This window comes from Dendrobates tinctorius, unplaced genomic scaffold (assembly GCF_039654945.1).
Source record: "Dendrobates tinctorius isolate UK_male_01 unplaced genomic scaffold, ASM3965494v1 ptg000272l, whole genome shotgun sequence".
Classification (NCBI taxonomy): Eukaryota; Metazoa; Chordata; class Amphibia; order Anura; family Dendrobatidae; genus Dendrobates; species Dendrobates tinctorius.
In genome coordinates, this window is record NW_027361939.1 from 615,474 (window position 1) to 630,144 (window position 14,671).

General features: G+C 42.0%; 1 protein-coding gene across 8 annotated transcripts in view; it reads left to right on the forward strand.

The window, feature by feature from the left end:
• The window catches only part of RASSF2 (Ras association domain family member 2), a 77,260-nt gene extending 65,120 nt beyond the window's left edge, over window positions 1-12,140 (forward strand). For all 8 annotated transcript variants that reach the window (XM_073559502.1, XM_073559498.1, XM_073559504.1 and 5 more), the window contains 5 exons: window positions 143-244; window positions 3,148-3,199; window positions 3,356-3,477; window positions 6,787-6,884; window positions 9,609-12,140. In XM_073559502.1, coding sequence (XP_073415603.1) covers window positions 143-244; window positions 3,148-3,199; window positions 3,356-3,477; window positions 6,787-6,884; window positions 9,609-9,678 — 444 coding nt within the window. In that variant the 3' untranslated portion in view covers window positions 9,679-12,140. The remainder of the gene's footprint in view (window positions 1-142; window positions 245-3,147; window positions 3,200-3,355; window positions 3,478-6,786; window positions 6,885-9,608) is intronic.
• The last annotated feature ends 2,531 nt before the right edge of the window (window positions 12,141-14,671 follow it).

Genomic DNA, 14,671 nt, shown 5'->3' on the forward strand with positions numbered 1-14,671 from the left:
TTTCATACACATTTTTGGCTTCTGTAATAAATAGAAGCCACAATGCAGATGTGAATGGAGCCGTACATTTGGCATTTCTTGAGACAGAATTCTTTTCCATAACATTTCTAGACCCGCTGACCTCTCAACCTTTTCTTTGTAGACATCCGTGTTCACTCCAGCTTACGGCTCCGTGACAAATGTTCGGATAAACAGCACCATGTCCACCCCACAAGTGCTGAAACTGCTTCTCAACAAGTTCAAGGTGAGCCGCTAGGTGTCCCAATACTTGCTGGTAGGGGGGTGGTGCGCTCCTGATTGACTGACGGCTCGGTCCGGTGGCATAGGTACCTGGCTGAACTTTACATGTTTTCCTGAAAGCATCAATGGAGCGCAGGAGCACTGAAAATGGCTGGCTCTATAGAAAAGAGTAAGTAAGCGCTGAGCTCCCGGCCTTGGAGCCCGACCACCATTGATAGACTGCACAGGTGGCCGCTAACCTAAGCAATGGGCAGTAACATTAAAAATCCCTCCGTTCTTGAGAACAAAGAGGATATTAAATGAGAAGTAAATTGCAAGGTTGCTTCATTTTACAAACACTTTGAAATTTTACACATAAGAAAACTCAAGAATAACCCGTTAAATGTCTTATATTTGTCTCCTGCTCTCAGCCTCTGCTCAGATCTGTGTTTCTTTCTTCCTGATTCCAAGATGGTAAGTCCAAACCACTCCTTCTTGCCTTTCCTACCCCACGGCACACAAGACAGGACAGCGGTGGTTATTATGGAAGCAGGAAGAGCGGAATGCTTATCTGTGGGTAGGAGGCAGCAGGAGTCAAATGGATGACACCAGAAGGCGGCTCAGCGTGAACATCCTAAATGTGTAGTCACTATTTGGTGCATCAAGAAAAACTACTCCTCTTTCAAGATTGATTGCATCTTTGGTCATGAACCACATGGTGGCGCCGTTGTTTTCCCATTTGAATTTGATCAGTCAGCCTTTAGGGATTTTTGTTTTTGTAGAGCTGTGCAGTATTCAGATGATTGACATATTGACATTTACTTGAAAAATCTTGAAGCACATTGCTTAATTCCTGCCTTGTGTTTCAGCCATTTTTAAACTAAAAAAAATTAATTGATTTTAGTTCTTCAATACAAAAAGTGAAGCTCATATATAGAGATATTACACACACAGAGTGATCTATTTCAAGTGTTTTATTTCTGTTAATGTTGATGATTATGGCTTACAGCCAATGAAAACCCAAAAGTCATTATCTCAGAAAATTTGAATATTTCATAACAGCAGCTTGAAAAAATGATATAAAAATCCGAAATGTTGGCATACTGACATGTATGTTCAGTAAATGCACTCAAGACTTGGTCGGGGCTCCTTTTGCATCAATTACTGCATCAGTGCAGCGTGGCATGGAGGCGATCAGCCTGTGACACTGCTGTGGTGTTATGGTAGCCCAGGTTGCTTTGATAGCAGCCTTCAGCTCGTCTGCATTGTTGGGTCTGGTGTCTCTCATCTTCCTTTTGACAATGCCCCATAGATTCACTGTAGGGTTAAAGTCAGGTAAGTTTTCTGGCCAATCAAGCACAGTGATACTGTTGTTTGTAAACCACGTAATGGTACATTTGGCAGTGTGGACAGGGGCCAAGTCCTGCTGGAAAATGAAAGTTCCATCTCCAAAAAGCTTGTCGGCAGAGGGAAGAAGTATGAAGTGCTCTAAAATTTCCTGGTAGACGGCTGCGCTGACTTTGGTCTTGATAGGACTTAGTGGACCTACACCAGCAGATGACATGGCTCCTCAAACCATCACTGATTGTGGAAACAGCTTGGATTGTGGCCTCTCCACTCTTCCTCCAGACTCTAAACCAGTGTTCCCCAACTCCAGTCCTCAAGAGCCACCAACAGGTCACGTTTTCAGGATTTTCCTTAAAATTGCACAGGTGAGATCTGCTCACCTGCACAGACAATAATTCCACCACCTGGGTGATACTAAGGAAATCCTTAAAACCTGACCTGTTAGTGGCTCTTGAGGACTGGAGTTGGGGAACACTGCTCTAGACCTTGATTTCCAAATGAAATGCAAAATTTACTTTCATCTGAAAACAACACCTTGAACTACTAAGCAACAGTCCAGTTCTTTTTCTCCTTGGCCCAGGTAAGACGCTTCTGGCATTATCTATTGGTCATGAGTGACTTGATACAATGAATGCAACACTTGTAGCCCATGTCCTGGATACATTTGTGAGTGGTGGCTCTTGAAACAATGACTCCAGCAGCAGTCCACTCCTTGTGAATCTCCACCAAATTTTTGAATGGCCTTTTCTTAACAATCCTTACAAGGCTGCAGTTATCCCAGTTGCTTGTGCACCTTTTTCTACCACACTTTTTCCTTCCACTCAACTTCCCATTAATATGCTTGTATACAGCACTCTGTGAACAGCCAGCTTCTCTAGCAATGACCTTTTATGGCTTACCCTCCTTGTGGAGTGTGTCAATGACTGTCTTTTGGACATTTTTCAAGTCAGCAGTCTTCCCCATGATTGTGGAGCCTACTGAAACAGACTAAGGGACCTTTCTAAACCCTTAGGAAGCCTTTGCAGTTGTTTTTTGTTAATTATTCTAATTTACTGAGATAATGACTGTCGGGTGCTCATTGGCTGTAAGCCATAATCATCAACAAAAACAGAAATAAACACTTGAAATAGATCATTCTGTTTGTAATGACTCTATAGAATATAGGAGATTCACTTTTTGATGATATTCTAATTTTGTGAGAAGCACGTGTGTGTATGTACGCGTGTGTGTGTGTGTATATATGTGTGTGTGTGTGTGTGTGTGTGTGTGTGTGTGTATATATGTATATATATATAATATACACTGTGTGTGTGTGTGTGTGTGTGTGTGTGTGTATATATATATATATATATATATATATATATATATATATATATATATATATATATATATATATATATATATATATATATATATATATATACACTGTGTGTGTATATATATATATATATATATATATATATATATATATATATATATTATATATATAATATATAATTTTTTTTTCCTGGGTTTATATCCAATGCATTTCTTGATATGACTGTTTCCTTGTTTAATGTTACCTTTTTCATTGAATTCTAGATTGAGAATTCTGCCTCGGAGTTTTCCCTGTATATAGTGCACACAAGTGGAGGTAAGAGATCGGTGGCCCATCTGCTCTAAGTGGTCACGGGGACATAAATCTGGAAGTTTTGAAACTCAAATGTAAAAATTATTTTCAGCTTAAAATGTCCCACAATGCGTCCAAATCCTTTAACAATACTTCTTCTCTCTGTCATTTTCCCCTTAGAGAAAAGCAAACTGAAAGACTCAGATTATCCACTCATCGCCCGGATTTTACAAGGTCCATGTGAGCAAGTATCCAAAGTGTTTCTTATGGAGAAGGGTCAAATAGAAGAAATCACCTATGATGTAAGATTCTGTACTGAACAATATATATAGCCAGTAAATGTGTATAGGGGTTGAAATATAAGCACGATTTACCCTTTTGTCAGGAAGTGCCCCTTTTATGTCCCACATCCTAAATATGCCTTTCAGTCATTCAATGGGGACAATCCTATTTTGTATAGAAGCAAAGGCAAAGAATGAAGCAGCCATTTTGTAGTGAATCTGGATAGTGATAGGTTGTCACAGGCTGCTGCTCAGACATAGAGCTAGGGAGAGGAAACTATAAATGGTGAATAATCAATACCGATAGCTTGAGACCTGTTACCATAAATTTTCCCATAGCCATAAATGTTGAGGTCATTTGGAGATTACTAAAGCTGTGTTTGCCTTAAAGAGATTCTCTGAGAATATGATGAAAATGGCCACTTTGGCATATTCCAAGCTGTAGGTTGCGGTCTAAAAAAAAAAATGCTGCTTGAGATGTGTCTCAACTGTCAGAAGAGCAGCATCATGATCTACTCACTCAGCTACAAATCAGGGCTGTAGCAAGAGAAAGACAGAAGTGTTTCTGCAGAACAGGTTAATTTTCCCCAGCCTCAGTACTCCTCCTTGCTCATTTGTAAACCTGTTCTTTTCAATTAGTCAGGTTTACAGCAAGACATGGAGGCTGAGTATGTAGGAGGAAAGTCGTAGCCCATTCTGCTCACTCAGCTGTTGTCAAGTAATTGTTTTTGTTTTCTTGCTTCAGCCCTGCTTCATGGCTGAGTGAGCAGATCAGCTCATGATGCTGCTCCTCTGGTAGTTGAGACACAGGTCTTCAGCTGTGAATTTGAATTTCAATAGATTCACTCATCTCCTGTTCTCATTGGCAACATTATACATTGTATATAGTCTGTGTACATTCTAGTCAATGTTTTGTCACCCGCTATCAGAGTTTGAGATAACAAGGTGGTAGGAAATGCTAATTCAAGTCCTTTGAGTTCTGCCCACTATTTTTCTTATTTTGTTTTTCATTTCCTATGCCAGGGTAATTATTATAGGATATAATTACTTTAAAGGCAGAGTTCCAAAAATACGGAGAGGTCAGTAATTTCAAGATTAACTTTCAGAAAACTGAAGCCCTAAATATATCCCTAGGACAGACTGAACTTACAAGACATATGGGAAATTTCCCCTTTCGGTGGAAGACTGGGGCCATTCAATATTTAGTCATTCAAATCCCTACTGACACGACCGACTTATATAAATTAAATTATGTGCCTTTGTTGGAGTCGACTCTGAAACAGTTGAGGGAATACGGACGGAAGAACATCTCATGGTTTGGCAGGATGAATTCATTTAAAATGGACATTCTTCCTAGGTTTTTATATCTATTCTAGGCGGTCCCGATAGTGCCGCCGAAGACATTCTTTCAGACCATTAGATCTGCGTTAATCCGCTTTATCTGGCAGACATCTAAACCTTGTCTTAAATATTCTATTCTAACCTCCCCGAAACCCAGAGGTGGAGCGGGCCTCCCTGACCTGGAACTCTATCACAGAGCTTCCCTACTTGCACGTCTGTTTGACTGGCAGTTCGGTCATCATTCTAAACAATGGGTTCAATTGGAACAGGCATCTTTCGGCGTCCCATTGTGTCATCTCCCGTGGATCAGACGTACTGAACAGGTTGCAAATGACTATAAGGGACCAACAGGTTTCTTGACTCGAGAAGTTCTACAGGTCTGGAATCGTGTTAAACATAAAAAGAAACTGATCAGTAATTTGAACCCACTGTCACCGATATTTGGTAATCCGGACTTTCCCCCAGGGTGTCACAGAGACCAATTTTTAGGTTGGCATAGGAGTTCTGACTTACGACTGGGACAGATACTAGTAGACGGAAATTTTCCGACATGGGATGCCTTACGGGAAAAGTTCCCTAGTAGGTCACTCTCCTGGTTGGAATATAACCAGTTGAGATCGTTTATACGGGGACGTTTGGTTGACCGTGCTTCTCGCCCTCCCATGACGCGGTTGGAAGCTCTCTTACAAATGCAGGACCCTCCCTCACATTTGATTTCCTTTTTATATAAGGAACTTCACTCAGGAGAATCGGAAGGGGTTCCAAGTTACATCCGCGCATGGGAGGAGGAGATGGGTTGCAAGTTCTCGAAGGAGGACCTTGACAAAGCTTTTCTTTATACACATAAAATGTCTCCGGCCGGGGGCGCTCAAGAGAAAAATTATAAGATACTGACTACTGGTATCTGTCCCCCGTTAGATTGAAGTCCATCTTCCCGACATTGGATGATACATGCTGGCACTGTGCAATGGAGAGAGGCACGCTATACCATATATGGTGGCAATGCCCTGCTATACGACCCTTCTGGGAAGGGGTGTTTCGGGCCTACCAGGAGATCTCTGGGAAATGTGTCCTTCCCTCCCCACAAATTGCCATTTTATCAATTCTCCCGGGTTCCATATCCACACAAAAGAAGAGCCTTCTCCGGTTTTGTATTACTGCAGCAAGGATGGTGATCCCACGCCACTGGCGTACAACGACAAAGCCAACTATAGCAGAGTGGTTATCAGAGTTTATAGACATTTTTCATATGGAGGAGTTGATGGCTGAATTGGAGGGAGATAATTCCCGTTTGATTCGAACATGGCAGCCCTGGATCGTGTTCAGGGAGACGCCTGGACTACTTCGATTGACCGAAAATGTTTCTTAGAGGCCGGCTCGGAGGTCTGAAACCCATCCCCCTGTCCCCCCCCCCCTTTTTTTTTTTTTTTTCTCCCTTCCTCTCTCTTTCCTTCTGCTTTTCTCCCCTTTCCCTCTTTATCTATACTCCCTGTGAGTTATCCTTTTCTTTCTGATTCCTCTCTCTCTTTGATATTAGCAATACACCCTCACAGGTTATGGGCAAACTGTTGGCGAATCCGGTATGGCTTGGTGTATAACCGTGTATAATACTGTATCTTGTATCTTGTACCTTATGTCTTGTATGTTATATGTTAAAATCTTTTCAACTCTTTTCAATAAAAATAGATTCAACATAATTACTTTAAAGGCCACCAAACACATTGGATAAAAGTGGTCCGGACCCACCATTTTTGGCGTGATTGGTTGATAGTCTAATGTATATAAGCCGGGTTGTCCTGACTCTCTCTCGAGACAGATGATGTTGATGGAGAGAAGGATCCGGAGTAGTGGAGGTCAATGGCCGTTGCTTTTGCTCGCTGGGCACTCCTTTGTATGGAGAAATCCGGGGAGGAAGAAATCAACTGATGGCGTGTATGGTCACCTTTAAAATATACCTAATATCTTTATATGTGACTCTGAATGTCTCAGGTGGCGCAGTATATCAAGTTTGAGATGCCGGTTCTGAGCAGTTTTATTGAAAAACTGAAGGAAGAGGAAGATCGAGAAATCTCCAAACTGATGAGAAGGTAATTCTAATTCTGCCAACATAAAAATGAGAGCATGAAATTCCTTTCCTCTTACCTGACGAACTTTTGTGTTGTAACACATTAACATTTTCATGGTTTTATATGGATCACATGCACATGGGTGGTGGTATCGCAAATTTTAGTACGGGCCATTCTAGTGTACAGGGCTTTACCTCGCTTGGCTCTGATTTCTTAAAAGGCTATTCGCACTATTATAAATGGTTAAAAGTGCAGACACTTTTTCAATGTAATTGTTAGTAAGAGTTTTTTCCATTCTGCAGAAAGAAGGGAATTTTAATTTTACTGTTTACAGTCTCCTAGGCATTGAGCATAGCGCTTACGAGCTCTTTGCTATAAAGCACTGCTTTTAAACCTTTTAGAAACCAAGTGCCCAGACTGCAATCCGAAACCCACTTATTTATCGCAAAGTGCCCACACGGCAATTTAACTTGAACACTGAGGTTATAAATTAGAAAAACAACTCATACATTAGCATGCTATAGAGTCTATAGCAAAGAGCTTGTAAGCGCTGCACTCCAAGCTTAAGATACTCGCCACCGAATGCAGTGGAGGTCTGTTCTTGAGAATGGAGAGGATTTTTAATTAAATGTAAAATTGCAAAGGTGTTTGTTTTTACAGCCTCTTTGTAATTCTAACCCTTTATCACAATGAGAATAACCTTTTAAGCCAGGGATGTCAAATACATATAGGACCAAAGTTAAAAGCTTTGACAAAGTCAACCTTGATATTTGTTAAAAAAAATGTCTACAAGTCTACAATTGAGGAAGTTTTTCCTTATTAAATAAAATGATTAACTTTTGGAATTATAGAGGAATAATATATGTTATGGAAGAGCAGTAAGAAACATACGGCCCAATGGCATAATTTAAATATGTAATAACGGATAAAAACCTTGAATAAAACAGACAATAAAGTATGATACAGACAAAAGTGCTACCTCACATATGATATGATACCCCCACAGAGAATTCTTCCAGATGCACAATGTGATGACCCTACTGTACCCCCTCCCTCAGTTCCCCCAACAAAGAATGGTGACCCCATCACACTATGATTCTGTAATCCCCACACAGCCCTCCATGCAGTACAATGGGCCCAACATAGTCCTGCATAAACTGTAATAGGCCCCACATAGTGCTCCATACAGTATCACCGGGGCCTGAATTGACTACAATACAGTAATGGATCCATACTATATATGTCCACATAGTGCTGAATACTGTATAATGGCCCCACATGATTCTGCATACTGTATAATGGCCCTATATGATGCTTCATACTATATAATAGCCATAGTGCTTCTTACTGTATAATGGCCACATGTAGTGCTCCATACTGTATAAGAAGCCCACATAGTGCTCCATACTGTATAATGGCCCCACATGATTCTGCATACTGTATAATAGCCCCACATGATGCTGCATACTGTGTAATGGCCATATCTCGTGCTCCATACTGTATAATGAGCCCACATAGTGCTCCATACTGTATAATGAGCCCACATAGTGCTCCATACAGTATAATAGCCTCATTTTAAAAAAAAAAAAAATTACTCACCTCTGCCCGTTCCAACGCTGATCTGGTCTCTTCATATATCACAGCCCCCTCATCATTACTATTGCCGCCACCCTCGCCCTCCTCATCACGCACACAGACTGATGGGAGGGTGTGTGGCCTGATGGGAGGGAACTCGTGCAAAGGAGAGTAGCCGCAGCCCTAGTGATGCCGGAGATGGCGAGTTGGCTGAGGAGAGTGGTGGCGGCGCTACTGCCGAGGAGATGGCCCACTGGGAGGGCTGTACGTTCCCCCCTCTGGCACACATGCCGTAGGTTCGCCACCGCTGCTATATAGCTTGCAAGCACTGGTCTGAAGCTGTCCTAATCTTTTATTTGCATAAAAGTATACAGAAGCGCAGACCAAAGCGATTCCAGTACTACCTGGATAAAACCTTAAAGTAAAACAAGAGAAGACAACTCTGACCTCGTTCCCTGAAAGGCCATCGAGTGTTTCACATACCTCCTTAGGAACAGGGGAAGAGTGCAGCGCCAGAGAGAAACCCTGAAGTACACTTATCTGACTAGCCGGGATACTCAGCAGTAGTAGTACTAGAACTCCAATCAGGATCCACTAAAGACTATCACCAGCAGAGAAAGCTAAAATAGTAGCACCTGCAATGAGTTAGGACAGGCTAGATAACAAATAAAAAACATCTGGTGTCTGAAAAGAATGGACAAAGGCAAAAGGTAATCAGCACCCGGACAGTGCTGTGGCTCAGCGGACCCGGGTGCCGACAACAGAGCTCAGGATCGCTGGATTGAATACTGAGGCATGGCTGCGCCTCCGTCAGTTTTCCTTCTGCATTGAGGTGTTCCTGGCCACAGCTTCATTCCAATCAATGCAGTTGGCTGAATTTCCCTGCACATCTGGGTGGCCTGGGAGTCCTGCTGCACCCAAGATTGTGGGAAATCCAAGAGGTCGTACCCCCGGCTTTCATTAAGTGATGGAATATTTAAGCAATAATACAGTCCCAAGTACAGACACATAGAAGACATAGTGCCCATTTTGCAAACTCTACCCAATAGCATTGGAGAAAAGCAGCTTGAGTTTGTTAGTGCTTCTCATTTCCAAGTTGTAAATGGCTCCACTATGTGTCATTGGTTGTGGTATCTGCAGCATGTATACTCATGTTTTTCTATCTTTTAGGTACACATCGGTCCGTCTGCTTATTGAACAACGACTCCATGACATGGCCAACATTCCTGCAACCATGTAGACCCCAGACCAATGTGATATGTGAATGAGCTGATATCAAATACGCTAGCTTCTTCCTCCGCTTGGCCTGACACCAAGGAAGGACTAAAATATTAATACGATGACGTTACATTCTGCTTAACTCTTCTGCAGAGGAACCACACTGTTTTGTAAGGCTTCTGGTTATACCGCCATCCAGTGAATACCGGGAGTACCGGCTATTCCTTCCAGGCTAGAACAGGTGACCTCTGTATAATTTATGGGAAGGTTATGGGACGCCATAGCAATAGGCCAGTAGCAATACAGAAATGGACCAAGTTTTCCTATGTTGAAAACCTATTTGACCAAATCACGGAAAGGTTTGTAAAAGCCATTTGAATGTATGTGGAGCCAATGGCTTCTTATCCCTACAGATATAGCCTTTAGTGGAGGTTTATGGGTAATTTAATTTACAATTATTGCGACACACAGGTAATTTTTTAGGACGTCCCACTTTAGAAGCACAAGGTGTAAAATAAAGTTTTGCTTTTGTCATTATGAAGTATGAAAGGGTCATTCCTATCGATGGAGGTTCTTTATAGAATGTAGAAGGGAATTACTTTCGGTTTCATTGAAGGGGTTGCCCAGAATTAAGTTGCTAATCAGTGGGGCTCCTACAACCAGCACACCCACTATCAGCTGCTTCCAGGTGTCACAGCCATCATCGAAAGCACACGGTATATGGAGCCCTAACATCACAGCTCCATACACTGCTTAGTGGCCAGTCTGGGGTACTGCAACTCCTCTCCTAATGAAGTGAATAGCTGCTGAACTGCAATACCCCAAAACAGCCACTACACAGTGTACAGAGGGAAACACCAATAGTACGTACACTCAGCTGCGAGACCTGATAACAGCAGATCAGTTGGGGTCCTGTTTGTCAGATTCCCATGGTTTTGATATTGGTTATCTATATTAATTAAAGTTTATCAGTATCTTTGTCCTGCACAACCTCCTTTACCAGGACTTTCCTAACGTTTCCTGACCTGTCTCTTTTTCAAACATGGTTGCATTTCCAAAGAAATAAAAATTTTCACGCACTTTTTCTTAAAATGATGTTGTGCTACTCCTTTTTATTTTTCCTAGAAATTAACAAAAAATAACAAACAAAAAAAATGGAGGCAGCACACCAGTTTGAAAAGGTGAAAAATAGCCCATAATGGCGACGCTTCGGTTCTACAGAGAACTTTGCTCATGGCTTGTGAAAGGTTCTCAGTAGAACCGCAACGTTTCCGTCATGGGCGTAGCACAAGTTTTATGACCCTTTCAAACTAGTGTTCTGCTTCCATTTTTCTTTTATATTGGAGGCTTGGCACCCAAATGTTTTGCTTTTTTTGACATCTAGTAACAGCTAGGTTCTACCTTTCTCCCTGTACATAGCTTGGGTCAGTACTAGTTGGATTGAGAAGCAGAGCACCCAGTTGACAATTTATTTTGTTTACATTTCCAGGGCTAATATCAGAGGAACATTGTTTGAACCTCTAAAGAAAAAGAGCTTCAGCATTTTTATTTTATGGAGAACAGTAGTAGACTTGTCAGGAGTAATGATGAGAGAGTATACTCGTTGCTCCGGTGTCCTCCGAGTATTTTGGCGTGCTCGGAAATATAGTTTTCGTCGTTTCAGCTGCATGATTTGTGACTTGTAGACAGGCTGAATACATGTGGGAATTCCCTAACAAACAGGCATTCCACACATGTATTCAGGCTGTCTAGCAGTCGCAAATCATGCAGCTGAGACGACGAAAACTAAATCTCCGAGCACGCCAAAATACTCGGAGGACCACGAGCATACTCGGGGAAAACCCGAGCAACGAGTATCCTCGCTCATCACTAGTCAGGAGAACTAATGGGCCATCATATTTCTGATGGAAGTGATTTCTTCTAAACATTAATATTCCGGAATCGCTGTTTACGTAAATTCTTTACACCTTTAAAGGTGTTTTAAAATATGCAAAGCAAGCACAAATATCTATTGTCTATAGCAGTGAGGGTCCTGATGGTACTTATCATTTCCATGTCAGGTATGATATAATCTGAGAATTACATTACTGTAAAGCCAATGTCATAACTGTTGTATTAATCCTAGCAGCATAACGCTCCCCAAATTCTACTCCTATTTAGGGGATCTGACATGTCACCCCCACTCTAAACTGTGATGGTAATTTGGGGGTCACTTGTGGCATCGTTCGGAGCACCAGACCTTCTAGTAAGTCCTAAGGGACACATTCCCAGATTGGTGTTGCTGTAATTCGGGGTGAATAGTGGATCCATTCATTGATGATTCATGTTTTGTGTTTTGTACCGCTAGATGTGCTGAGTTTCTGATCTCTATGTCGAGTCTATTTGGTTTTCTAACAAATGTGAATTTTTTTTTGGCAGCAGGGAATGCTGATGTTATTTGCCCAGTGCCCTTTCCCTTTGAAATAAAGCACTTTTGCAATGAAATGTACGTACTGTAGTGTTTCAATCCACTGTTTTCTATTACACTTGTTATTGGTGCCGTTGGGGTACGACAAGGATCCTTGCCTTGGGGAGAACGTGGTTATTGTAAGGCCGGGGGTCACACAAGCGGTTTTCTCTCATCCAAGAAAATCAGTGCAATTATGCTAATCACAATCTCATCAGAGTTTAGTTATAGCTTTATCAGAACATGATCTGATTTTTTTTTTTCTGATGTGTAAGAGAAGAAAAAAATTTCTCCATCTTCTCCATTCTGTCAGTCTGTGAAAATTGTATCGCACTTGGAAGTCATCCGAGTGCAGAGCAATTTTTCTTTTTTCCCCCTTGGACTCATAGACCTAAATGGCCACGTTAGATCCAATATTGACTCAGTTCAAGAAAAAAATCGGACATGTGCACGGTCCCATAGAATAACATGGGAGATGAGTGCTATCCATCAAAATCACGGATCACACTCGGACCATTTTTTTATGTTCCTCTGCTCGAGCCCTAAGGGTCTATTACTAAAACAATCTGAATCTCTGCATGTGAAATCAGAGGAGCTTAACTAGTACAGTTAGAAGACTCCAGCATAGACTTCTAGGTAACTCCCATTCACCTCTATGGGAGATATGGAAACCACATTGCACAACCAGTTTAGATAATTCTGTAATCCTAGTCACTTGTTGTGACCACAGAAAAGAGATGGGAATGGATGAGATGGGAATGCCCTTTAAAGACAGTCTTTGGGCACAATCCAGTGGACCAATGGCATAAGGTTTGGTGCTCTCCCACCTGTCCTCGCATTTATAATTTTATGAGAGACCGAGTCCTGCTGGGGGAGTTGTTGTTCCCTTCAAAAAAAACAAACAAAAAACAGAAACCCTCTAATGCTACAATAAACAAAGTTTTAGAATACCTCTCATAACCCTATTTAAAGTTAGGGATGGCATTGGGTTTAGGGCTAGGGTAATAAAATGGTTATAATAAAAAATCTGTAACAATGTATAACTTTTTTTATTTTTAACTTTTTTTTTTTATGTTCAATCTAATATATAAAGCTCAAGTGTGTGTGTGTGTGTGTGTGTGTGTGTGTGTGTGTGTGTGTGTGTATGTCCGGGATAGGCATCTGCACCGTCGCAGCTACAGCCACAAAATTTGGTACAGTCACACGTCTGGACCCCTGAGAGTGTCCTAGGCTATGTTGTGAGGCGAAATTTTAACCCCGCGCATTCCAATTCACCAAACAATTTTGCCCCTATCTACATAATGGGGAAAAAGTGTGTGTGTATCAAGCCCCGCCCCTCATTATGATGTCATAATGGTTGCCATGGCGACGCTGATGTCATCATAGGTTGCAAGCCCCGCCGCTCACTATGATGTCATAATGGTTGACTATGGGATGGAGGATGTGTGATGGGTCTATGGGCACTGGACTATGGGATGGAGGGATATGTATGACGGGTGTATGGGCACGGGACTATGGGATGGCAAATATGTATGATGGGTATATGGGCATGGGACTATGGGATGGCAAATATGTATGATGGGTATATGGGCACTCGACTATGGGATGGAGGATATGTGTGATGGGTATATGGGCACGGGACTATGGGATGGAGGATGTGAGATAGATATATGGGCACTCGACTATGGGATGGAGGATATGTATGATGGGTATATGGGCACGGACCTATGGGATTGTGGATATGTATGATGGGTATATGGGCACGGGACTATGAGATGGAGGATGTGTGATGGGTATATGGGCATGGGACTATGGGATGGAGGATATGTATGATGGGTATATGGGCATGGGACTATGGGATGGAGGATATGTGATGGGTATATGGGCATGGGACTATGGGATGGAGGATGTGAGATAGGTATATGGGCACTCAACTATGGGATAGAGGATATGTATGATGGGTATATGGGCACGGACCTATGGGATTGTGGATATGTATGATGGGTATATAGGCATGGGACTATGGGATGGAGGATGTGTGATGGGTATATGGGCATGGGACTATGGGATGGAGGATATGTATGATGGGTATATGGGCATGGGACTATGGGATGGAGGATATGTGATGGGTATATGGGCATGGGACTATGGGATGGAGGATGTGAGATAGGTATATGGGCACTCAACTATGGGATAGAGGATATGTATGATGGGTATATGGGCACGGACCTATGGGATTGTGGATATGTATGATGGGTATATGGGCACGGGACTATGGGATGGAGGATGTGTGATGGGTATATGGGCATGGGACTATGGGATGGAGGATATGTATGATGGGTATATGGGCACGGGACTATGGGATGGAGGATAATTATAATTTGCTATAACTAACCACAATTAGTTACTATGCCCGGGCAGTGCCGGGCTCTTCAGCTAGTTTCAGCATAAAAGAGATAACTAGAGGGGCCTAAGGAAAATTTATAATTAAATCAGTAATTTTATTTTTAAATAAAATACATATGCTTGGGAGATAAGGATTTATTACTGGACTGATGGCAGGGACTCA